The sequence below is a fragment of the Micromys minutus genome (assembly GCF_963924665.1).
Source record: "Micromys minutus genome assembly, chromosome: 2".
In the NCBI taxonomy this organism is placed as follows: Eukaryota; Metazoa; Chordata; class Mammalia; order Rodentia; family Muridae; genus Micromys; species Micromys minutus.
This window is the reverse complement of record NC_137971.1, coordinates 3,754,225-3,781,757: the sequence shown is the minus strand read 5'-3', so window position 1 is coordinate 3,781,757 and position 27,533 is coordinate 3,754,225. Positions and strand designations below refer to the sequence as shown.

Genomic DNA, 27,533 nt, shown 5'->3' with positions numbered 1-27,533 from the left:
ATGAGCTTTATCCTTCTAAGCAGCTGTCTGTCCCCTCCTGTGAAGTCTTTATTATTAAAACTTTCCTGAGATCCAGGTCCCTTCCAGGCTTGAGACACAGCCACTCACAAGTGACCACCACACTTCTTTACAGAGGATACAGAGGAAAGCTCCCCAGCTGTACTGCACCAAGAATGAGCAGGCAAGAAGAGACCAAGAACCACGAACAGACATGTTGGGAAGGAGCTAGTTTAAGACTCTGTGGGCTGGAGAGATGGCTCAGAGGTTAAGAGCACTGACTGCTCTTCCAAAGGTCCCGAGTTCAATCCCCAGCAACCACATGGTGGCTCACAACCATCTGTAATGGGATCCAATACACTCTCCTGGTGTGTCTGAAGACAGCTACAGTGTACTCACATAAAATAAATAAATCTTTTTCTAAAAAAGAGCATACTTAAAAAAAAAAAAAAGACTCTGTACTGTTCAGGACCTAGGAGGTTGTCAAAGCTTTGGTGGCTGAAGCAAGCATTTGTCTGTTGGAGAGAGCCGGGGGCTTGGGAAGAAAGATGGCTACTTACTTGCAGATTGTACAGGCGAAGCAGTTGGGGTGGTAGGTCTTTCCCAGGGCAGTTACCACCTCACCTTCCACGAACTCGCCACAGCTGTGACACCGGGTCCCGTACATCCTCTGGTAGTCCAGGGTACACAGATAGTCCCCGCTCTTTATGAAGAAGCCTCCCTGGGCCAGGTCGCAGCCGCACACTGTAGAAAAGCAAGTTCACAACTGGTCACCGCCTGCCAAATCTGGGCAGCATTTGCTTTCTGCCAGATGCTGGTGGCTCCCTGTGCTCTCAACGGTTTGGGGACAGGGAGTGGACTGGCACAAAGAGCCATTTATTATTGGGCTCTGTGTTTTCTCCTGCTCCCCCCTTCCCCCCCAGGAGCCATGCAATATCTCATACAAGTAAAATCCACTGGCTGCGTTTCAATGGTCTCAGTGGTATCTAAGATTCAGCAACAATCAGTCTGTGATGGAAAGATATGCCCATTCGGGCTCCCTGGGATGCTGACTAAGGTGTCCCTGGCAATGCTGTTAGGAAAGGTGCCCACTGCTTGCCCACACAGCTACCAGATTTGGGCCAAGATCACTGAGTAATAGGTTCCTACTATCCCAACAGCAACAGCTGCAGTTTCCAGTGGCCATTTTTTCACACATTGGAAATCTTTTCCTCAAAGCTACAAAGCAGTTGGAGCCTGAGCTGTCTCTGTGCAGGAACTAGGATACGGTGACCCGGTGATGTGACATACGGGACATGAGAATCTGTAGGCCAGGAAGGGAAGGGACAAGTCCAACACAGAATTGTCATCTGTGATCTTGGGACATGCAAAAAAAAAATGATGCTTTGTTGTATCTGGATCTTGGCATCCCTGTCCAAACCAGACAGCTGGACGTCTGTGGATGACAGGGACTGACAGGGACATGTAGAGTACGGGGCTGCCAGGAGCTTGAGCCTATTCTGCATGTTCAGACAAACACAAGCAGGTCACAACTTGTCCACAAATCAAGCCTAGAGCATCCCCTGATAAAGACTATCTCCTGCCACCCAGGAAGGGCAGCCTCAGGTAAGGCATCTGGAACCCTTTCTGATCCTTCTCACAAACAGAGCAGGTGGGGTGGGAGAAAAGTGGGCTCGGTCACTGAGACGCTCTCCTAGGGATTTGCCAGAACACGGGGTTAGTTATTCTTCCTAGTTCCCATACTCGTTAACAGTGTAACATGCAGGCTCTCAAAATGAGTATGATCACAGAACTGAAGGTGGGGCCGCCAGAGGAAATTAGAAACGAAGCCATGAGTCTTTTCTGAACATGAGCAAAGCACGGTGGAGAGGCCTTTAATCCCAGCGCTCGGGAGGCAGGGGGATCTCTGAGTTCAAAGCCAGCCTGGTCTACAGAGTGAGTTCCAGGACAGGCGGGATACACAGAGAAACCCTGTCTCGGAAAACATACACACACACACACACACACACACACACACACACACGATTTCTTAACATGTCAGGACCAAAAATTAATTCAAAACCATGTGCAGTGAATGTGGGGCGGCAGTCACCCACGGCAGTGTAATACGTCACCAAATAGCAGTGAGTCTGAACAAAACATATACATACGTGCACTTTGTGCTGTCTGTGTGCCGTGGCCACTCAGGACAAGTGCACATTGCTCCTCTCAGGTTCACAGCATGTCATGTACAGTTATGTACTCTTTGTTATTTGTTTAAGGCACATGCGATGGCAATTTAACAATGGAAAACAAGGAGATTCTCCTACTGTCACTGCTCAGCACCTGAGTATCAAATTAGTATGTTCTAGATCAAACTGTTTCAGAGTGTCTGACTTCAAAAATTTCTGACTCAGCTGCTGACTTGCTTTTCATGCACACACACACACACACACACACACAAAACAAATCATCATTAAATGCCTTTTGGCTTGAGATTAGGACAGAATTTCCAGTAATTTCTGGAATGGCCTTAAACACATTTCTGCCACTTTGCATATGTATTTATGCAGTGTGGCATTCTCAGCATGGATGATTATAAAATCAAAATATTGCTCAAGTCTGAAAATTACTAAAGATCCTCTTCATCCCTTGGCTCAAATATTCTTTGTGTAGATAATAAGCAAGCCCGCGATCCTAGCAGTTTAAGAATCCATTTTTTACTTTAATATATGGTAAAAATTGTATGTATGACAAAGAACTGTTTTAAAATGCATTTATTTATGATTTGATACCAGTAAATGTCTGGTTTATAAACTTGTTTCAAATGTTTACCCATCCAGAGTAGTATAAAAGTTTCACAGGTGCTAAGGGGTTTAGAGTAGAAAGAGGTTGAGAACCCCAGTCTAACGAAGTGTTAATGCAGTGAAACCATGACCTAGGTTACCCCTCCCCCATCAGTTAGAACTCTTGAGAGTCAAGAAGATACAGAAACCACGCACAAGCTTTCCGTGTGGACTTCCTGGTCCTTGTTTAGACCAACACTCCACAGGTATGACACTGTTCTTGAAAACCAAGTGACCTAAAATGATGGCCAGAGACCATCTGCTGGAAACTGACCACCCTATAAATAATGTTACGACCATGTTCTCAGAACGGCTGTCTCCTCCTGTAACCGTTGGCATCTCTTCTGCATCTGAGGTTCTCACTGGCTTCTTCCTTACCAAGGATCATGCTGGGAGCTTGTAGAGCAGCAGCCTAGTTCTGACCTCAGATTCTTAGAGCAGAAACAATCCTTGGGGGTGGGGTAGGGTCATCACGGGACACTCAGAGTCCTCTTCAGTAATTTCATAGGTGTGTACCTTCAAGATGCCAGAGCACTTTATGGCCGAGAGTCTTTATTAATCTCTGCGGCTAATATAAGACATAGAATGGTGCGGTCTAATTAAGCTGAATTCTGCCTCATACTTGGCAGGTTCCCACCAGTTCCACTCCCGGGAGTCAGCACCAGTTTGCATGACTCATTTGTTCCTTCAAACTTCTCGTAGCTCCGAGAAAGGGCCAACGGTGGACTTGCTCCCTTTGCTCTCATCCAGCTATCTGGGCTGGGAATAAAAATCACAGATTTTTCCATGACAAGACCCAGGTGAGCTTCATGCCAATGTGGACCACAGGATCCTTTCAAAAGGGAACACCTATTAAAAGTCCTTTTATTTTTATTTTATTTATTATATATAAGTACACTGAAACTGTTTTCAGACAGATCAGAAGAGGCCATCAGATCCCATTACAGATGGTTGTGAGCCACCATGTGGTTGCTGGGATTTGAACTCAGGACCTCTAGAAGAGCAGTCAGTGAGCCATCTCTCCAGCCCTAGAAAGTCCTTTCTGCTTACTATTTCCCCTCAGGATGCCTCTGTGTGGGTTTCTCTGTCTGAAAGTGGTTTGAGGGACTGACACACGCTCTCTTTAATTAAACTGTAATTTCACGAGCTTAGCATAGCTGTATACAACATGATTTTGTAACACAGTTGAGAGATGACAAACTGTGCCAGTGTTGTGATCTGACTTGGCTTTTCTCTGACATTTAAAGCCAAGTCACATTATCCAAAAACGATAGCTTTATTTACGGTGGTTTAGAGAGTAAGACAGTGTTTAACGGGGCAGGGATCTGTGGCGTACATACCAGGTAATGAAAGGGAAAAACTCCATGCAGCTGGACCTAGGCATCACTTCAAACGTTGTAACATCACCCAAGACCAGAATGGCCGTGGTATTGTTGAGCAGAGGATTACCAGTCAGTAATCTCTGTCTATATCTATATACTATCCTGTGTCCGGCAAGCTTTAGACCATGGCTGTAAACAGGGAACAGACGGAGAGCCGACTTCAAACTTGGCCTCTTCCAGTGGCTCCGTCCTTTCAGCTCTGTGGTACTGCCACTCCTAAAAAGGCTTCTGCGAGATGCGTCCATTCCCTGTCTTGGTAAATTTCTAGCTGTATCCAGGTTCTTATCCTACACCAACATTTTTAAGCAACCACAAAGCCCAGGGTAGTAGTCAGCGAATATCCTCAGGATCTGCTCCTCCCTGTACCTTCTTGCCATCTTTTCTTGAACCCGGGCGTCAGCAGTGCCCTTCTACCTGGAAGCAATTTTTATTAAAAGCAGTGTTTGTATTGTCAGGAAAAGAATTCACTTGGGACAGTTTGAGTTCCCGTCAGAATGGGGCAGGTACTACAGTGGGTTAGACCAAGCATCGTGGATGATTTACCAACAAGTGAGAACAAAGATCCCAGAGTCAGGAACCTTAAGAACTCAATTTTTAGAGACCTCCACATATGCTTTTACAAAGAACAAGAGTGTGCTCACAAAACAGGACTATGAAGTTGGCTCCCTCGGAAAGGTTAGTGCAAATAACTTTCATATGCCTGCCAATTGGATCATTAAAAATATTCCTTTTAGTTGTGAAAACATACCTAGAAGGTTTGATCCACCATGTTAGTAATTTTTAGGCAGACAGTTCAGTGGTTTATTTGCTTGTGGTTTCCATCCACCATTCACCCACAGGACCACTGTCTTCTTGAAAAGCTGAAACCCAGGGCCTATGAAGCAAGTTTCCCCCAATCCTTCCAGTTCCTTGATCCCCCAATTCTATCTTCTACCTTAGTGAACCTAATTGCTCAAAATACCCACCCGTTAATGGAAACTCACCCTTAGTGATAATAACATATTAAGAGATTGGGGTGGGCGGAGCTAGAGAGATGGCCTAGCTATTAAGAGCACTGGCTTCCCCACTAAAGGACCCAAGTTCCATTCCCAGCACCCATGTGGTGCCTCACCAGCATCTGTAACTACAGGCCCAGGAGACCCAATACCTTCTGCAGGCACCAGACTCGTGCATGCATTCAGGCAAAACACCTGCATATAAATAATTAAACGAAGTAATTAAGAAATTAGAAGCAGCTGGGGTCAAGGATGGAGAGACGGCCCCGTGACTAAGAACACTATTGCTCTCCTGGAGGCTCCAGGTCCTGCTCCCAGTCTCTACACGAGGGCTCGTGCCATCTGTGACTCCAGTTCTCAGGCTCTGCTGCCCTCTTCTGCTCTCCACAGGGACTACAATCATGTGGGACATATACATACACACAGGCAAACACTCAAACACATAAGGTAAATGGATCTTTTCAGAAAGTATCCAAAACTTGCTCATGAAGGAGCAGGAAGAAATCACATTCTTTAGGGGCTTTAGGAAGCAGCTCATGGGGTCATTTCATTATCCAGGAACTGGATGTGGTTTGACAAACGCTTTACCTCTGACGGAAGGCTCAGACTTTGAATTCTGGTCCCTGCTCTGTCCAGGGACAATTAATACAACTGCCACTTAGTGTGGTCACCCTGTTGCAGCCTGCTCAGCTTTCCTCCCCTGCAGCCATCTTTGACAGTGTCTTTGATAGTCCCATGCCTTGAGTTCTCCTGCAAACAGCTTCACCATGCTGCAGGATCCCTCACCAGTGAGAAGTATATGTCCCTGACTGCGTTTGTAGGACAGTCAGAGACACCCCGACCTCTGACTCAGCTCTTTACCCAAAGTATCTGAAGGTGAATATTAAACAAAATTCAGAAGAAATTTAAAACACTTTAATTACTTTATTATTTAGATTGTTTTGTATGGGCATCATCATGTGTGTGCATACGTGTCAAGTGTGTGTATGTATGTGCGTATGCGCATGTGTTTATGTGTTTGCATGCCCATGCACATGGCAAAGCGAGTGGGTACCCACAGAGGCCAGAAAGGGAACCTGGTCCCCTGGATCTGGAGTCACAGGCAATTGTGAACCTCCTGACATGGCTGCTGGGAACTGAGCAGGAATTCTCTGGGGGAACATCAAATGCTCCAACCTCATTATTACAGCGTTACTTCTTTTATGTGTGTCTGTATGCACAGCATGTATTGTGGTTGACAATTCTCTCCTTCCATCAGATATTGAAGCTCAGACCCCTGGTGCCTTTACCTACTGAATCATCTCATCAGACCTTAAAAAAATTTTTTTTAAAATATTTTGTTTTGTTTTAAAGATTTATTAGGTATACAGAGTTCTGCCTGCATGTACACCTGCATGCCAGAAGAGGGCGCCAGATCTCATGTTAGATGTGAGCCACCATGAGGTTGCAGGGAATTGAACCTCTGGAGGAGGAGCCAGTGCTCTTAACCTCTAAGCCATCTCTCCAGCCCCCGAAATATTTTTAGTACCTTTAGTACCTTTCACTGACAGCCCAAAGCAAATGTCTTACATCTACATGATCATAAAAACATGGTGGAGGTGAATCCGAACGGAAATATGCATATGTCCCAGCTCTAACAAATATCCTGGGAAAGTCATGTTCTGCGCCTTAAAAGCCCAGGCTGCCAGCACAGAGAGGCTCACTGCCTTCCTTCCCGGGATCAGTTATTAAAGCATTCCTCGCTCAGAGTCCGGCTGCATCCTGCCCTGCTTCCCCACCACCAAGGCCTGGCTACACACAGCCCGGCGCCCGGTTGATGCGATGCTCTGGAATCACTCTACAAACCACCGAATACAATTTTACTGGTTGAGTGGGGGACATGTACATCCAAGAAATTTTTATACGGAAGTTGTGAAATTAGTAACAAGCACTTTTTTTTTTAAAGCCCAAATCTTAAAATAACAACAGAACAAGAGCTGCTTGGGCAGTAAAAATACCACGGAGCAGGAGGGGAACAGTGTGGAGGCGTCGGACTGGGAGGGGGTGGGGGGAGCAGAGCCTGGCTTCAGTGGCGGGGGCGGGGCTGCGGAAGCGAAGCATCTGAAGCAGCAAATCTATCCCTGAGATGGCCCACCTGCGGTCAATGCTCAAAGGGTCAGACTCACACCTGCCTCAAGGGGGTGTCCAGCGCCATCAGGTGGGAGACCCTGCATCTGCAGCTGGGGACCGCCCCTTCTCTGCAGGCCTCTGATTCCAGTGGGCCTGGCCAGTTCTCAAGTAAGAGAGGACCCAGGAAACACGATCCTTAGGGTCTTAATGGGGACCAGCAGCCTTTGGTGGCTCCTCTCTTTACTGGTTGCCTAGCTGCCCGCTGCCAGTCCGCCTATCCCAGGAAGCAGCTCAGCGGGAGAACCTTTACCGGAGGCCTTGGGTTCAATACCCAATACTGCCAAAAAAGAACCCACAGGCATGAGGGGCTTTGCTGAGCTTTTCCACCCGAAGCAGGTGTATAACCTGGGTTACCCTTCCCTTTCCAAGTATGGGGCAGGGGTGTGCAGACCAGAGGATGACGTCGGGCCCCTGCCCTGTTGCTCCTTTGAGACAGGGTCTCTTGTGAGTCTGTAGCTAGGCTGGCAGCCGGCGCCCTCTCTGGTCTCTGCTCCTATGGTGCTGGGGTCACAGGTGTGCATGGTCATGTGGGTGCTGCGGGTTCAAACTCAGGTCCATGTGTTCCTGCAACTGAGTTCTTAGCCTTAGAATAACTTCCCAGCTCCTCCAGCGATTTCTTTTAAACTGTTCTGTCTTACACTTTTCCTCGCAGATTTTTATCAAGATGGTAACAGCGGCCTTCCGTCTCCCCGAGCTCAGAGTTCAGTGTCAGATTGACTCAATGCATTTCTGGACTGACATGCAGAGCAATGAGCTTGAAGCAACCACAGAAGCTAGCTCACAAGGGCTATTGCTGTAGCTCACAGCTCGAAATAGCTGAACAGCACTCACCAACAATGGTGTGCGGGGGCAGCTTCTGCCAGAAATAACTTCTGTGAAAAACGCTTGGACTCAAAAGGTAAGCCTCAGAAACGGACTGTCACCGCTCTTTGCTGGCTTCTAAATGCACATGGAAGTCAGAGATCACTCTGGATGCCATGATAGGTAGACCAACCAGGCAGAAAGTGGGCCCCAAAGCAATGCTTTCGGGGATTCGAGTTAATTCAGAGTTTGAATGCATGGTCCCAAGTGCCTTGGTTAGAAAGGAAGCTTTGAAATCTCTGTTTATTAATACAAGCACTCACTGTACTGTAGACTCTGTTGTAGAATTTCATATGTGAACAAATTTGCTTACAAGCAGCTCAAGAAACAAAGATGTCACCCAGAATATAAAAACAAGTATGGAAGTCTTTAACAGATTGCCTTACTGTGGAGCTTTGGGGTTAAAAATGAGCAAAGGAAGTACAAGGAAGGGAGGGGGAGGTGGGAGAGGGGAGGGGAGGAGGGAGGAGTGGGAAAGGGTAATGGGGAGAGGAAGGGTGATGGGAAGGGGGAGAGGGAGGAAGGGGGATGGGAGAAGAGAGAAGAGGTAGAGTAGAGGGTAAGGGAGGGAGAGGGTAAGGGGAGGGAGAGGGTAAGGGGAGGGAGAGGGTAAGGGGAGGGAGAGGGTGAAGCTGTCTTTGCTTAAAATGACTAACCTTGCTTATGACCAGGATTTAAATCTAACAGTAGGCCACACTTTTAGATTTTGGGCAGCAGGCAGATGTCATTAGGCGTCTATCTGTCTGTCTGTCTCTTTCCTAGCCCCAGACTGAGCTGATGCATCTCTACCTCCTCTAAAATCCTCCTCTAAAATGCACCAAGAGGAAGGCTGCAGAGAAAGTTCCATGCGTGTCCGTGGACTGACCCTCCAGACACAGATCCGTGACACCCGGACCACGAAGAAGTGGTTCTCAGTCTGTCAGATGCCCAATGAGCTCCTCCACACTCATAGGGTGAGAGTGAGCCTCAGACTCTGCTCGGCATCTCTGTCCCTTCCCCGCGCCAGCACTGAGATCCAGCCAGTCGTCCCTGCTTCCCACCAATTCTATCACGCCCTGTGAGTGCTCTAGCCCCACACAGCCTCCACAGAGGCTGGGCTTTCTCACATCCATCATTAGTCAAGCCAATGCAGACACGCTCACAGGACAGTTCTAGGATGGCACTTTCTCAGTGACCCTAGCTGGTGTCAAGTTGACAAAACATCAGTTGGCACAGCGACAGCCACATCTAGCGCTTTCTGTGGGTGGTAGGATCTGAACCCAGGCCCTCATGTTGATGCAGGAAATGTTCTTATTCGCTGAGCCATCTCTCCAGCCTCTCAGAAGGGATGAGAGGCAGGCTCTACTGACAGATTGGACAGCATAGAAAAAAGGAGCAGAGGATTTTTTAAAAAGCTATCAAAAATATCATTTTTCACACTCTCTAACACATAGTCAAGTGGCAACTGCCTACTCAAATGCGATTCTATGGGAGGATGTCTGCCAATATTACCACGGGAGAAGCACTCATGTGATCTGACATCTTCCACAGACGATCCGTGTTCAGAAATCTCAAACGACATAACTAAAAATAACATAGAAAACTAGCTCTATTCCTTCAGAAAGAAATAAAGCTACTTAAAAATGCCATCTTTTCAATTTTCATTTTTATTACATTTATTTAGAGTATGTGTGTGCATCTGTGTGTCTGTGTCTGTGTGTGTTTTTGTGTCTGTGTAAGTCTGTCTATGTGTGTGAGTGTGTCTGTGTTTGTCTCTGTGTGTGTGTCTGTGTGTCTGTGTCTCTCTCTGTGTGTGTAATGTCAGAGCACACACATGGAGATCAGAGTACATCTTTCAGGAGTTGGTTCTCTCCTTCTACCGTGAGGGTCCTGAGAATCTAACTCAGGGTCTCCTGCTTCCTGGCAAGGGCTCTTACACCTTCAGCCATCTTATAGGCCCTATGATGCCATTTTAAAATAAGAAGAACATCGTGGCTTCCTTCATCCCTATTAGGAACTCTGTGTCAAAATGGATGTATTTATCAACCACTGCCCCACCTCTGTCTTCCATGCCCACCGCCTTTAATGAGGCAGCCGCCTTCTGCCCACACTAAGCACATATCTTCTGTGCTGGAGGGTTATTGAGTTTGCCGGAACACGAATGCCTATGGACATCTCTTGTCCCCTCCTTCGCCACATCCACGGACCCCTAAGATCTGGATAGACTGAGAGGACGTGCCTGTCACTCATTAGCATCTTGCTTCCGGACAGATCCGGTTTTCCTGGGCTTACATAGGCAGGTATCATGGCTGAATGTGAAACCCTCCGAACCTTGCCTGCCGGCTGCTGGCGATGTTTTCTACGACTGTTGGATCTTCGGGAGGCAGAGTTTTGCTGGAGGAAGTGAGTTCCTGGGCTTTGAGGTTGTATAGTCCGGGCCCCCTTCTCAGGTCTCTGTGGAGACCCTTAACGCTTCCTGTCAGGTACTTGGTGGTAACAAGAATGATTCTGTACTGCCCTTCAGAACAACCACCCGATAAGGGAGGGCCACCCTGTAAGTGTTTCACAGGGCCAGGATGTGAAGGTATCTGGGGTCAATATTCTCAGGCTTCCTTATGCAAAAATGAGGTAATTTTTAGTTAAAAACAAAACAAAAAGGTAAATCTGCCCTTTGGGATAACAAAGCCTATGCTGGGTTTTTCTGTTTCTTTCTTTCCTTTTTCCTTTTTCAGCAGCAACTCAAACTCCCCTCCCTGGGGGGTGGGGGGGCAGTGGGCAGAGGAACCTTCTTTACCACCTGTTCCTCCCCTTGCCACAAACACACAAAGCCCCTGGCCTCTGTCTGTTTCTTTTCCAGAGGAGGATGAATGAATAAATCTGCTTTACAGTTCTCTTTTCCACTGTATCCAGCCTGGGATCCAGGAGATGGTGCCATCCACCCTGGGCGGGCCCTTCTGGTCACAGGAGAAGCCATCAAGACAATCCTCAGAGGATGGTTGGAAGTGATTCCAGATCAAGTTTACCCTACCACAATCCCACCCCTCTGTAGCTCAAAGGCTTCACTTCTAAGCCATAACCTTTGACCTCTTGTTCCCATAGCCTCATGACCAGGCTGATGTAAAATGTATCCATTCCACAGTTTCCCCATTATGAACCTGATGTGACCAGGTGCCTCAGGTTTGAGCTAAAATAAACCCTTTCTCCTCCAAGTTGCTTTTGTGGGGATATTTTCCTAAGAAAGACTTAGTGCTGTGAGCATGTGTCTTTCTAAACTTCCAGTTGTCCCTTGATTTTACCCATCACTGGTGGTTAACTTCTATCTGCACAATCATTTGAATTTCTGATTAACACCTCTGCGAAGGCACAGACAAGTCTTTATATGTATAACTTAATCGTGTAGAATTTATCTTTGAGCAGCTGAGCACTCAGGCATTTGTTGAAATAAATAAATGTTACTGTTGAGGATCAGCATTCAGAAATGCTGCCAGAATAGGTCAAGTTTCCATCATTGCTAATCATGTGACTTCAGTGTTCCAACCTGAACTCCTAGTACGGAGGGATGATCGATTCTGAATCACAGGACTGTAACCTTCTTCAGTTGCAACCATAGCAATGTCCCCAGGAAAACCTAGCTGGATTTATCAGCATCACTATCTACCAAACCACTAAAAAGGGGACAAACTATTGTAAGGGACCGCACGCAGGGGTGTGAACGCTGCAAGCTCTCGGCAGCAGCTGCGGTCTGCGGAGTTCTACAGCTGGGCTCAGGTGTGGCCGGCTCTTTGGTATTCGCCTCAGATAAACTGGATTCATCCCTGCAAGGATGAAGTCACATTTGTCCTAAACCACGTGCAGGCTTATCTTTGCCCAAATGGCAGAGGCTCAGTTGTCCTTGCCGTCTCACAGGACCATGGTGCAGTCTGTGTGGTCAACAGAATGTATCTGTACAACTCCAGATCAGCCTGCCTCTTTTCTGTCTGAGAGCTCCTTGCAGCCAGTACCCACATACAGGGACTGGGATATCCTGGTGGTCAGGCAGGAGGGAATTCTGTGTCCTTGCTGCTCCTGATGTGTTGAGAATTCACAGCCACACTTGGGTACTCTGGTCAAGCATGTTCATGTCTTCCCTTTAGCAACTCATCTCAGATCTAAATTATGGATCTGAGAGGAGGGAGCCTTAATTGAGGAAATGCCTCCATAAGATTCAGCTGAAAGGCATTTTCTTAATTAGTGACTGATGGGGGAGGGCTCAGCCCATTGTGGGTAGTGCCATCCCTGAGCTGGTGGTCCTGGGTTCTACAAGAAAGCAGGCTGAGCAAGATAGTAAGCAGCACCCTTCCATGGCCTCCATGTCAGCTCCTGCCTCCAGGTTCCTGTCCTGCTTGAGTTCCTGTCCTGACTTCCTTCAGTTATGGGAAATGACAAAATGGAAGTGTGAGCCAATTAACCCTTTCCTCCCCAACCTATATTTTGGTCATGCTGTTTGGTCTCAGCAATAGAAAACCTAAGACAAGTCCTTCTATGTGTACTTAAACATGGGCAAAAAGTTTTAAGGTCTTGGGAGATCTTATCAAAATATCTGAGTTTTGCTGTCTTTTTCCAGTTGGGTGTACAGTACATGCCTAGATATAGGACCCTTGCTCTGGGGCTGCAGACTTGCCTCAGTGGCTAAGCGTTCTCGCTGCTCTTCTAAAAACCTGGTTCACAATCACCTGCAATTCCAGCTCTGGGATATATGGTGCCCTCTTCTGACCTCCATGAGTACTGCACACACGTGGTATATGCTCAAACAAACATACACGGAAGGCTGCTTGGTGGCATTTCTACTGTCATAGTTACAAGGTAACTTAGGTGGGTACATGCTCTTGGGCTGTCCTTGCTTCTTTGGCACATGCTATGGCTCCAAATCTTCCATCCCAAGGCACTGGTCCACTAGCTGTTTGAACAGCATGAGACTCCATGTCCAGATGTAACTGGAAAATATAAGCCATGTGTGAGGACTCAGCAGCAGTCAGGGGCAGGTGGGTAAGGAAGAGAACAGCTGTCCTGAGGTGGGCACTGTGGCCACCTGCAGATGGATGCCCTTGTCCAAATCTGACAGGTTGGAGGGGCATCTCTATGGAGGGTTAAGTCCTATCAAAATGGCAGCCAATAAAAAAATGGCCCTGTTTGTATAGGATATTTGTTTGTTTCTATAAATCTAAAATTGCTCTAAAAATGCAGTCTTCTAAATGAAAACAGAGGATATGGGAAGGAGAAATGGCTTAGTGGGTAAGGCATTGGTTTCTCTTCCAGAGGACCTGGGTTCAAACCCCAGTACCCATGTGGTGGCTCACAATAGTCTGTAACTCCAGTTCCAGGGATCCAACGCCCTCTCCTGGCCTCTGTGGTCAGTGCATGCATGTGGTGTACAGACATGCATGCAGGCAAAATACCCATATGCATAACAAGTTTTAAATTTAAGAGAAAGAGAAGAAAGGAAAGTACATAGTAAAATCTGATAAAAACAAACAACAAAAAGTCCCCCATCTCCCTGGGGCCACTGGTATCAGGGAAACAGAAGAATGTAAACCAATGTGAGGCAAAGCAACGCTTAGCCTTCCTGCAGGACATCTAAGGATTTGGAGTGAGAGAGCACAAGAAAGTGAGCCTCAGGGGATCCGTGAAAGTGCTATCCAGGATGGTGACATCCACCGGTGGCCTTTGAGCACTCACAATAGGACAAGTCCAAATGGATGTGTGCTGAGCTAGAGATGAAAAATAGCTGACAGCTCAAACTTTATGCAAATTAAAATAGTATATTGACACACAGCTAAATGAAATACATTATGAATTTTAAATGTCCCTTTTCACCTTTCTAACAGCTATTAGAATATTTTGAGTTGCACGTGTAGCTTTGAATGCTGATCTCTAGAATCTTTGGGAAGCCATGGATCCCTTACAGGGTTCCCCTATGTGGGAATCCCTCCTACGGTAGTTTCAATCACCTCCAGCAGTGATTAACCCTGAGAGCTGGGACACAAGACAGTCACACTGGCAGACTCCCTGCAAGAAGACAGAAACTGACAGGAGTCCATAACTTTCTCTGCATTACAACTTCCTGTTAAATTGCCAAGTCCCTAAGACATAGCACATGCTCTAAAAACAGCAGTCAGCCTAAGGAAAGTGTGCGACGATTCAGGAACACATTCACGGCATGAAATGCACACGGTACACATCTCATAGTCATTGTAATTAAACCAGAAAATAAGGAAAACAAGAAATCATCAGAGGGCTCAGACAGACGTGTGGCTGCTGTCACTTACATGTTGTATGTATTTCATGTCTTATCTGTTTCGTAAGCCAGGTGTCTGGAAATTCATGAGCAAAAAGCTGAATTACAAAAATGCTGACGCAAAGTTACCCGAATAGAGCAGAACCAGAAACCAGTCCTCAGACATGTTGTGTGTGGAGCCCGTGTATGGGGCCCAGCTCCTCTAGACTTGGCGCTGTGTATCATGGTTACCAGTATAAGGCCCATGCAAACTTCAGATCTGAGGCGATGTAGTAGCACACAGTCTAGCATGTGTGTGAGTCACAGAGACACATATGAGTTGCCTGAGATCACATTGCTTATAAGGTTCAAGCTTGGTGCAGCTGTAAACTTGGCACCCTGGGAATGACCTGTGCTTTCTGAGGATCGGTGTGGGAGTCTGAACACTCCAGTTGGCCACACTTATTCCAGAGGGATCTTTTAAAAAGAAGGATCAAATAATCCCCATGTATAATGTGTATAATGTGTACATTAGGTGTATAATATGTACATTTTATTTATGTATTATATATAATTATATATTATAAAATATATAAACATATACGTATTATATATTATATATATTAGAACACTTCTTTTAAATATATTTAGCTACATACTATATATACATATATTATATATGTATATATATTTATACCATATACAATATTGTAGGTTGGTGTCAAGACAATACATGATTGGACAGTAGGGAGTGGGCAGGACTAGTTTTGGTAAGGAGAGAGGAAGAGGAGAATCGGGCGGTTCAAGATGGAAGACGAGGATGACCCATCTCCTCCGCATGGCTCTGAGTAGCCACGGGTAGACATGCATACTTTCTAAGAATGGATCTCTATAGGTCAATTTATCTCATCTAGGTAGGTGGTTTATATCTTTGTCAACTGGTTGTAAGCTTTTTGTGTGGAGGGATTGTGGATTGAGAATTTAACATATAAATCTGTCTGATACGTTATTGAATGTTGAGTCATGTTTTTACCAGGCGTACAGTTCCAGCTCTGTTGCCCTCTCGAGGTGAGGACGGGCAGGGCCCGTGGAACGAGATGTGTGGGTGCCAGGCTTGGTACTCACCACCTAGGGGATTGCACTTGGCTCCACACTGGTAAGAGGTCCCGCAGAGTGAGATGATAGCAACAGAACCTTATTCTTTATAATTATGACAACATACCATATATATTATGTACATTAGAACACTTTAAAAATAGATTTAGCTGGCAAGATCATGCAGTTTCTTCCTGTGGCAAGCGCCCTTAGGCTCTAGGCATCGACAGAACTCTGTGATAAGGGAGCCGTCAGCCGGCCATCACGTGCACTCATCGCTTAGCTCAGTCGCCTGCTCCTCCCCGTCTTTAAGCTTCTTTCTTGGAAAGCTTAGGTGCAATGGGAGAAACAACAGTCACAGAGACCAGAATAGCGCCTCCTCCTTCACACACCTGGTGGTTGCTTATCAACCACCCGGGGCCTCCGTGCCGTGGACAGGTGGCTTAGGTAGCAGTGGAGAGTCTACACCTAGGACGCCTGGTGTTCAGGGACAAGGTGAAGAGCAATGGTCTGTGCTAACTGAAGCCAGTGAGCAGGCCTGCGTTCCCTCCCTACATGAACATGCGCACATCCCAAGCACACAGACACTTCCAGAACTCCGGTGACCCATTTTCCAAAATACACACCAAGTGCTCATCACTTCTGCTACCCCTGAAGTGCTCTGACACGGTATTCCAGAGTCCATACCCCTGAAGTGCTCTGACACGGTATTCCAGAGTCCAGACCCCTGAAGTGCTCTGACACGGTATTCCAGAGTCCAGACCCCTGAAGTGCTCTGACACGGTATTCCAGAGTCCAGACCCCTGAAGTGCTCTGACACGGTATTCCAGAGTCCAGACCCCTGAAGTGCTCTGACACGGTATTCCAGAGTCCAGACCAACTAGACAACTTTCATGAGCTTCAGGACATGGCCTTGAAAGTTGGTCTCATGTACTGCTTTTCTGAATGGAGAGTTCACTTTACTTCTCAACAGGTGGTGAGAGCACAGTGACCTAGCATTCGGCCTTTTATTTAAAATATATGAGTACACTGTAGCTTCAGACACACCAGAAGAGGGCATCAGATCCCATTACAGATGGTTGTGAGCCACCACATGGTTGCTGGGAATTGAACTCAGGACCTCTGGAAGAGCAGTCAGTGCTCTTAAGCCCTGAGCCATCTCTCCAGCCTGGTTTTTACATTTTTTAAAAAAATGATGTGGATGTTTGTCTACGTGTGTGTGTGTGTGAAGCATACGAGTGACGTGTTCACTGCGGCAGCCTCAGGTGGCTAGTACAGCCCTCACATGGGTGCTGGAAACTGACCTGGGTCCTCTGTAAGAGCAGCAAGTGCCCCTGACCCCTGAGCCATCTCTCCAGCCCTGTGCACCTCATACTAAAAGTTTTCTAGTCCTTCCGTAAATAGTGAATAACAAAGTTATTTTACTCTCTTCTTTCATAAAGGAAAAAAAAAAAAGGAAACCCAAAATTTCAAGATCCTGTTTTCAATGTATTTCTATAAAGGCCCTCCCTGCAGGATCAGGACCCTAACGAATGCCCCAAGACTTTGCCTTGGAAGGATTTGCTGTCCTCCTAAAGTCGAATCTACCCCGAAACTAGAGGAGAAGGGTTAAGGACTTGCTGAAGCATTCAGACATCATCTGAGAGTCTGCAGTAACTTTCAGAGAGCGGGCACCGGTCGCCGCACACCCCTGGGCAGGACACTGGAGGAACTGTACCTTTGCAGGTGAAGCATTTGATATGGAAATGCTTGGTCTGGACTCGCAGCACTTCTCCTTTGCATGGCTCCCCGCACTTATGGCAGTGGATGGCAGGCTTCTCTGATGACTGGTGAGGGTCCTGAGGATGGGCCACTGGAAAGAAACAGCAAAGGATGTGGTTGAGAGGAGGGTATTTACTGGACCGCCATCTGTACGAGGATGTGTGACGGTCCCTACCACGCAGTGGCAGATGAGCCACTGGGCTGTGGAAAACTCTGTTACTTAAGGTCAAAGTCCACAGTAACCAGACAGCCTCTGTGCTTAGCACAAGAGGGAGGACTCCCTTCATTAGCATGGGGGCTTCTCCTTCCTGACCTTGTCTGGAGAATCCCAAGATACCCTCTGCCTCACAACTCTACCTGAGGGATGTCAGGTAGCTTCGGTTAGATTCCAGGATCAATTTCCTTTCTCCCGATAAAACCTGTTCAGCACCTGAGATTCCTGAAATGCTTCCCTTGCTGACAAGACCTTTTGGTGCCCTAAGCCCTCAGCCAATGACCTTTGCTCATCCTGGATGTTTCTACCCTCAGTCCTCAAAAACCTTTATAAGCCTTGAATCACCCTGAGTAAAGTTGATCTGCCTCCCGATCGCTGGGAACTTCCTAACGCCACCCCCACGCCCCAACCCAAACCCTCGTGGACTTTATCATGGACTTTATCAGCCAATGATCCCTGAGAATGGAGAGCTGTACAGGAAGCCACTCAATAGACGTGAACTGGACACACACACACACCCCACCATCCTGGATCCACAGCTACATGGGTCAGTGCAGCCTCCACAGTCCACGCATGTCCTTTGGACCTCTGCCTTTCAAGTCACCTTTTCAAGGACTGCACGCTGGGTCATCGCAATCCTGTTCTGCTTAGTATTTTGCATCAGTGACTGTTCCAGCAAGTGCTTGCTGTAAACTACAGGTAGAGACTACAATTTGTTTGGTTTCTTCTCTATTTCACGTCCCAGCCCCTCAGAACGCCCACGCACTGGTAACTACTCAGGCTGTGTGGGACAGTGTCTCACTGCCACCGTCAGAGGATGCTTCTTTTCCATATTAATCTGGGGACTCTAATCGACTGGAGGTCCATTATGAGCGTCTCAGATCCTCACACATACTGTGAGCAAACAATTTAAAAATAACAACAACCCGGGGAGCCTGGATCCCTCTGCGCATCACCCGTTTCCTCGCCTGCCCATCAAAGCAGACTGGACTGACGCCGGGCACGGTTTTCAGAAGACCGAAGTTAATGTGGCTGTGCCTCTGCAGTGCACCCCAGTCACAGGGTACCACATGTGCTCACTGACAGCACTTCCTGGTCCACCAAAGAGCCTCAGAATCCATGACTTATTAGGAAATCTACACTTGGTCAACCAACACAAAGACCAACAAGATTTTTTAAAAGTCTGTCAACTAGGAAAACTCCACTGGGCAGCTAACGTGAGACGGCTAAGACCCAACATAGGACCGTTAGAGCCAGAAGCTGGCTGTGGGCTTCGGACATGTATAATAAACAGCTCATTGTTCTTCAAAGAACGACCCCCCCATTTTTCTAAAAAGGGTTTGGGCAAAACAGTGCAAACAACCAGTTTGTGGCCCCACTTTCTGAAGAACGAGGTCTTGTGAGGTTTTGATTGGCAGCAGGTGTGGTTTCCAGCTACCCGGGGAACCTGCATGCCCAGAGGGAGCTGTTGCCCGGATTCCAAAAATGCCTAGAGGCGGGAACCCAGAATCACAAGCCACCCGAATTCCTCTCTCTACCAGATAAGATCTCTCGTGAAAACCTGTATTTACCTCCAAATTCGTATTTTCTACAGGAAGTGTGTGTGTGTGTGTGTGTGTGTGTGTGTGTTATGAAGATCTCAGAGAGCAATGTCCAACAAGCCAAGAATCTCTTCACATGGGCAGTAAGAGGAAGGTTCTCTTGCTCACTTCCGTCCAGTTAACTCCTGTTAAGGAGGGGTGTTGTCTTCACCCGGTGCCTTTCACCTGGCATGGCTTTTACTGCAGGTCATCTATTCCGGTTGCACCACCCTGGCAATGGGAGGGACAATAGTGCTCCCACTTGGTGGATGGGGAGATGCTGAGTACCCACCCCGAGCAGCAGCTACTGCGAGTGCAGAGGTCCACACGAGGCCCTTCTGCACCTACTACCATCCTCCCAGACTGTTAGGATAAGGCAGGAAATTGTTACATTTAGTTAGCCAGTTTTACATGCAGTTCCACAAGTAACAACTCAGGTTTGGCTTTTAGAGAGAACACTGACAGTGTATGTGTATGTCACTGTATGCCATACATTTATGACACATACATGACAGTGTATGTGTATGTCATTGTATGCCATACATTTATGACACATATATGACAGTGTACGTGTATGTCATTGTATGCCATACATTTATGACACATATATGACAGTGTATGTGTATGTCACTGTATGCCATACATTTATGACACATATATGACAGTGTATGTGTATGTCAGTGTATGACATATACTTTATGACACATATATGACAGTGTATGTGTATGTCACTGTATGCCATACATTTATGACACATATATGACAGTGTATGTGTATATCATTGTATGACATATATTCATGACACATATATGACAGTGTATGTGTATGTCAGTGTATGGCATATTCTTTATGACATGTATATGACTGTGTATGTGTATGTCAGTGTATGACATATATTTGATACATACAACAGTGTATATGTGTGTGTCAGTGTATGACATACATTTATGACATGTATCACAGTGTATATGTGTGTCAGTGTATGACATACATTTATGACATGTATCACAGTGTATATGTGTGTCAGTGTATGACATACATTTATGACATGTATCACAGTGTATATGTGTGTCAGTGTATGACATACATTTATGACATGTATCACAGTGTATGTCTCTACAGGGCCCAGGATCCTGGCTATCACCAAGGTAACTAAGCCAACCCTAGAATTATCAATCCCTGTGTCCAGTATTTGCCCAGGTGTGGGGTCAGTAATCTCCTTCCAGAAAATTCCTGAAGCAGCTCCTACACATACTCCAGATGAAGAACTTTAGCATTTATTTTCTGAAAAGTGATTTTATTTTTATCTTTTATTATGTGTGTATAAGTGCAGTGTCCACATAGGCCAGGAGAGAGGAATGGATCCCCGGAGCATTACAGGTGGTTGTGGGATGTACCACATGGTTGCCGAGAACCCAAACTCAGGTCTCTCCAAGACCAGTGTTGGTCTTAATCACTGAGCCATCACGGCCTGAATGTTAGCATTCTCATTAAGCAGGCCACCGAAAAAAGTTAGGATTTACAGCACAACCCTCAAGACCACACTGTTCAGCATGTGTGCACCACCACAGCCAGGCGGTCCCAACCTCTCCAGAAACAACTCGGGAGCACAGGGCATCCCTCAAACAGAAGGTGGGGCTCTGCCTGAGAAACCACGGGATTCTCGTGACCCTCAGGTTCACGTGCTGAGCCAGAGCAGCCAGGCTGACTCAGGTAGGAGGAAGATCTGCCGCTCTCAGCTCTTCTGTGTGCGAGTGAAGGGGCCGGCAGCTGCCCTCAGAGCAGGGACCGACATCTGCAGTCTAGAAACACTTGCTTTTGGAAAATGTATTACACCTGAAGGTTTCCATGGCTGGAGAGGACTTTCACCTTAAACCAGAGATGGACAGACTACTTCATCTGGCATCCTGAGCTCATGTGTACACACACACATACACACAAACAAAGATACAGAGACAGACACACAGACATACATACACACACATACATAGACACATACAAACCCACACACACACACACACAAACATATATATACACAGACACACAGAGACACACATCATACATGCATATACACAGACACACAGGAGACATGCACACACACAGATGCGCATGCATACACAAAAACACAGACACAAGATACATACATACACACACACTCCATACACACAGATACACACACACACACACACACACACACACACCAGGATAAAATCAGTGTGTGTTTTATCTGACTAAATCAACGTAGACAAAAGAATCTCCCTCCTTTTACAAGGTGAGCAAAGAGGTTCGTTTCATAAACTGTCTTGGCGGCCTGGTTATGAGCAAGTGCCCGGTAGAGCTTGCTGCTGCAGTGTGCGGAGATGCCCGCGGCAGCTCAAAGTAGCGCTGCGCTCACTAAGTCTGCTTACTTTTGCCAGTTTTCACGCTGATGACTGAGCCTGGATGCTCTCTGCTTCTTCAACTGATAGGGAAACTGAGGAACAAAGAGCTCACATTCCTGTTATGTGCTCTTTGCCCAAGGCTTTCCAACTCTTACCACTGTTTCTAGTGGTCAATGAATTATCATGGAAGGGATAAGTGTGTGTGTGTGTGTGTGTGTGTGTGTGTGTGTGTGTGTGGTGTGGTATGTGGTGTGTATGTATGTGTGTATGTGTGTGTCTGTGGTGTGTGTGGTATGTGTGGTGTGTGTGGTGTGTGTGTAGTATGTGTGTGGTGTGTGTGGTGTGTGAGTGGTGTGTGTGTGGTGGTGTGGTGTGTGTGTGGCATGTGTGTGGTATGTGTGGTGTATGTGGTGTGTGTGGTGTGTGTGTGGTGTGTGTGTGGTATGTGTGGTGTGTGTGTGGTGTGTGTGTGGTATGTGTGGTGTGTGTGTGGTATGTGTGGTGTGTGTAGTATGTGTGGTATGTGGTGTGTGTGTGGTGTGTGTGTGATATGTGTGGTGTATGTGGTGTGTGTGGTGTGTGTGGTGTGTGTGGTGTATGTGGTGTGTGTGTGGTGTGTGGTGTGTGTGTGGTATGTGTGGTGTGTGTAGTATGTGTGGTATGTGGTGTGTATGTATGTGTGTATGTGTGTGTGTGGTGTGTGTGGTATGTGGTGTGTATGCATGTGTGTATGTGTGTATGTGGTGTGTGTGGTGTGTGTCTGTGGTATGTGTGATGTATGTGTGGTGTGTGTGTGGTATGTGTGGTATGTGTGTGGTATGTGTGGTGTGTGTGGTATGTGTGGTGTGTGTGGTGTGTGTGGTGTGTGTGGTGTGTGTGGTGTGTGTGGTATGTGTGGTGTGTGTGGTGTGTGTGGTGTGTGTGGTGTGTGTGGTGTGTGTGGTATGTGTGGTGTGTGTGTGGTGTGTGTGGTGTGTGTGTGGTGTGTGTGGTATGTGTGATGTGTGTGTGGTGTGTGTGGTGTGTGTGGTATGTGTGGTATGTGTGGTGTGTGTGGTGTGTGTGGTATGTGTGGTGTGTGTGGTGTGTGTGGTGTGTGTGGTATGTGTGGTGTGTGTGGTATGTGTGGTGTGTGTGGTATGTGTGGTGTGTGTGGTGTGTGTGTGTGTGCCATGAAAATTTTCCATAGCTTGTTCATCTTAGGAGAAGTGTAGGGAACTCCCAAATCACAATTGCATGCTTTTCTGAATAATAATGAGACAAAAAAACCAGTGTGTGACACGCAGATTTCTCCAGGCACAGTACCGAGTTTGGCCCCTCTCACAATGCCCCCTACTGCACGCTAAGCCCACGGAGCTGTGGGTCACTGTCACAGTGTCCAGCCACACCTCTGAAGCTCCAGCATGGGCATGACCCGAGGCCCAGCCACTCTGGTGTCCTTCGGCAGAGGCCATGACAGAGCCTGCCCTGCGCCCTCCAGTCACCACCTCGTCCTGATCACGCTGCATCCCTCCTGCAGACAGACTTGAGGCAGGACATGTGAAATGGGAAGCTCCAGGTCTCCATCTCAGGACTCACGTGTGTGACATGTATGGATCATACATCCATGTCACCGGCTTCCTCAGCCGTTGGGGGCGGGGAGTGGGGGAGGGGTGTCGATCTTCTTCCCCAGGGGAGAGCACCCTAACTGATTACCCAGTACCAAGGGGCCAGCCCTGGGATTGTTTACATATAAATGATACTAAATGGACTGAGCAGCCCATATTTATATGTTCATATATAAGTAACAGTAACAAGGAGAGATCATGAGTTAGAAAGAGAGAAGAAGAAGGGGGAAATGATATAATTACAAACTTCACAAAAATTAAAGTCGCACTAAGAAACACGAGCCTTAGTTGAGGCTGTCAGGAATACGGTCTGGCTCATTATAACAAACGAATTGTACTTACACATCAATAGTGAAGGAAACTTGGTTTTAAATGTGAAGCTTGCTGTATTATATCTCAATTCCTGTATTCCAATTTTTAAGATTTTAATTGTGTTTAAAAGAACAAAAGCAAAACCACCATAGAGAGAGCCTCCACTAGCTGTCCAGGTCACAATGTGACAAGTCCAAGGCTGTCTGCTGACATCAGGAATGTCAGGAATGCTTGACTCTGGGATTTCTGGAACTCCGTCAGCAGAGCACTCGCTGTGCTGAGGAGTTTGGACACTGGTGGTCTTGACCCCAGAGACCAAGCACTTGATTGTAGTGAGATTAACACACAGTCTCCTGATCTGAGCTTCAGGGCCACGTCCTGATCTCAGCAGTATTTCCCCAGGGTCTCCTCACCAAATGTGTATCCTGCTTAACACGGGTGTCCGTCCTGCCTCTCCAAATCCAGCCCAAGAGGTCTGAGAAGGCGCGGGGTGGGGTGGGGGGAGAGGGGCTTGAGTCAAAGGTTTTCTTTCCTATATCTTCGCTGACAATTCTGCTCAAAACTGAAAAAAGGCGGGGGGGGGGCTTTATTGGGGATCTTGGGATCTGCAATTTGAGACACATTAGTTCAGCTAGTAATGAATCAGCATTCAGGAGGCAAGAGGCAATCTCCACAGTACTGAAAATTCTTTGTGAGAAAACGTATCCAATTTCAGGACAGGTACTGTATAGCAGGGATCATGTGACCCACAGAACATAAAGTGTACACACAGGTAGTAAGACAGGATTCCAGTAACCTCTTGATACGTGTGTTTGGATCTCTTGGCACATGCGGACATTTTCTCTAACGGCTGTCTACCAGAGGGAAGTAAGCAGCCCACATTCCCGGCTACAGCTGGATTCACATCTGGAGTGATACACCGGTCCAGGTTCCGGTGGCCTCTACGTATGTGTGCATGGAAGTGTGTGGCAGGCCTGGTGGCTTGCACTAGAGACCCATTCTGGAGAGCTGAGGCCAGGAAGATCCCTGCGAATTCCAGGTAAAGATTAGAGATCCTAAAGGAAGACGGGCCAGTGCCTGCGGAACATACGACCACTGAGGATGCCCGCTGACCTCCATATATGTTCATACACACGCACACACACCTCCAGGAACACACACACAAGAACATCAGTAAATCACCATTACAGATGACATTTACTGAACACATACTGCGTTTCAGACCTTGTACTGTCCTGGCAGGTGCTCTAGATTCTGATCAGCTCAGAGGAGGCGACACCAGGGTCATCACTGGAAAGGGACGCCTGCTAGTAAACAAATAAATATGCAAATGGGCACTAGCTCTTGGGGTACAGGGGCTTTGGAAAGAGCTATGTGAGAAGAAGGGTCAGCAAAGGCGAGACCATGAGGAAGAGCCGTCTGCCCCACAGAGCCCAGGGCTGGAGTCTTTCTCACGTTCAGATTGCCTGGATTGCAGCCACAGGGAAGGACTTTGCCCCGTGAGGCTGACCCTCGAAACGGTGGCTCAGGGGGTCAGACTCGGAGCTGCACACGGATGAGGACCTGAGTTTGGATCGTTAGCACCCACACTAAAAATTTGCACACACGGACCTGTAACCCATGGCTGTAGGGAGCAAAGATCCCTGAAGCTTTCTGGCCAGCCAGTCCAGAGAAAACAGTGGCTCCATGAGAGATCCTGTCACAAGGGAATGAGGGGGACATGACAGAGCAGGAATCCGACATCACCACCTGGCTTCTTTCCCAAAGAATACACACGTGCTTGCACTCGGCGCACACATACACATACACACTTGTACACACACATACATATACACATGAGCACACATGCACACATGAGCACACACATACACATATACATACACACATGAGGACACATGAGCACATATATACACATACACATATACATACACACACATGAGGACACATGAGCACACACATACACATACACATATACATACACACACACTTGTACACACATACATACACACATGAGCACACACATGAGCACACATGCACACATGAGCACACACATGCACACATGAGCACACACATGCACATATACATATACATACACACACTTGTGCACATACACATATACATACACACACTTGTGCACACACATACACACATGAGCACACACATGCACATACACATATACATACACACACTTGTGCACACATATACACACATGAGCACACACATACACATACACATAACACACACTTGTGCACACACATACACACACACACACATGAATACACACATACACATACACACACACACTCACAGATTCTGCTTAAAGACAAGACGCCAATCCCCTTGGGAGTCTGTTGCAGCCTCTGCTTCACCGTCTAACTTTGCCGGCCTCTGCCGCTTTCTAAGCACATCCTAGAGTTGTGTTTTCTCCCACCTCCCACCCCCTTTGCGCTAGAGCGGTACGGGAAATGAGAAACACAAGCGGTTAAATAAATTTATGCACAGGGTGCTTAATGTGCAGTTTACTCTGCGGCTCATTTCCTGCTGTGGTAAGTAGTAGTTACCAGAAGCTACACTCGAGGTTACCCTGTCATTAGTGGTCCAAATGAGCCTTCTCTTCAATTGGCCTCTGCGACCTCCTTTTCCAATCCCGCATGAGTCTGATAATCAGGGTGTTTACTTGGCACAAACAGCCCCACAGGTGGGTTCTGTTCTTGTCTACCTACTAGGAGAGTGTCCCTGTCCTCTGTTTGCCTTGTCTATGACAGCCTGCTCCCCCCTCTGCTGGGCTCCCGAGGACAGAAACAGCCCAGGCTTAAATCCAGTTAATCTGATTCCCCTGAAGGTGGGGAGGCTTGGAGATAACCATTGTACAGCCTGGAGTGACTCATGTTCTGTGTGCGCTCTCTGTGCTCCACCTACCTGCTGCACAGGAAGGCGGGTCTCAGAAAGAATGACATCAGCACTGCCTCCTCTTCCCTCCCAAGAGTGACTTCCTAGACACACCCTTGACTGCCATGACACACCAGGCCTTTGCCCTCTCTCCCACTGCTAGAATTTTACCTTACGGTACAGTCCTAATCGACAAGCCCCAAGGATGTCTGGCAGTAATCAGATAAACTCTGCTCTGGAAATTAAGGGACCTGATCCAGCCCTTCCCTCTCCAGTCAAGTGCCTCAACTTCCCCGAGACAGGACAGCAGCCAACAGCAGCCAAGCAGGGTGAAGCTCACTTCTCTCTGGGGCAGCAGCCTGGGCTCCAAAGCCTGTGTCAACTGAATGTCACAAAGGACCGGCAGGGACCTATAGATACAGGAAGGTCTGAAATGGGACAGAAATCCCTGTAATGTTATAGGACCTTTAAGGCCACCTGAGACTTCGAATTGTCCCTGCACCAGAAATTCCTCTTCGAGCTGGATCAAATCAACCCTCCTGGCAGATCACCACATCTTAATGGGCTGGGAGAGAGCGGGGCCATTCTGACTGTGACATGTGAGCCATGTGTGGGAATGTGAGGTAAGAGAGAGGGTCCCGCCATGGCTCCCACCCCTCAGTTCCTAACCCAGACTCCTTAGACGGGTACACAGCAAAGCAAAGCTCTAAAGTGTCAACTGCAATGTCCCTGCACAGAACAAACCACTTGTCAACACCACACAGAGCCTCCCAAACGTCTCCGTCTTGTTGCTCTGGCTGCTTCTTCAGATGTTCTAGAACATGCTTGGAGTCATCAGCCACTACAGCACTCCAGACAAGCTTGTGGGAAGGTTAATGTCTGTACACCATTTCACACCCTATAAGAAGTAGCCCAAGATTACAACAGCCCCATCCTACAGACAGGAAAACTGAGCTTTCAGAGGTTACACTTTGCTCTGGCAGCGGGGACTCTGGGACAGCCAGCTGTGTAGCCAATGGCCTTACTTGGTAGCTTAAAGGTTGCTCAGGTAGAGAGGTATCCGGCACACCTTACAAACCACCATCTTCCTCTATGCCCCCTGGAAGGCAGACTGTACTGCTGTCCCAAGGTCACATTGTCACAGCAGAGTGAGGCTTTCTTGGCCTTTGGGTGTTTTTAAGTTGCAGTAGAGGCATTTGAACCCTTCCTCTAACCCTCTCTCACTCCTGCCCT

General features: G+C 47.3%; 1 protein-coding gene across 1 annotated transcript in view; it reads right to left on the bottom strand.

Moving 5' to 3' along the window:
- ABLIM1 (actin binding LIM protein 1) overlaps positions 1–27,533 on the bottom strand; it is a 194,342-nt gene that overhangs the window by 111,015 nt on the left and 55,794 nt on the right. The window contains exons 2-3 of the mRNA XM_080912595.1: positions 17,274–17,408; positions 558–741 (exon numbers count right to left, since the gene is read on the bottom strand). Coding sequence (XP_080768721.1) covers positions 558–741; positions 17,274–17,408 — 319 coding nt within the window. The remainder of the gene's footprint in view (positions 1–557; positions 742–17,273; positions 17,409–27,533) is intronic.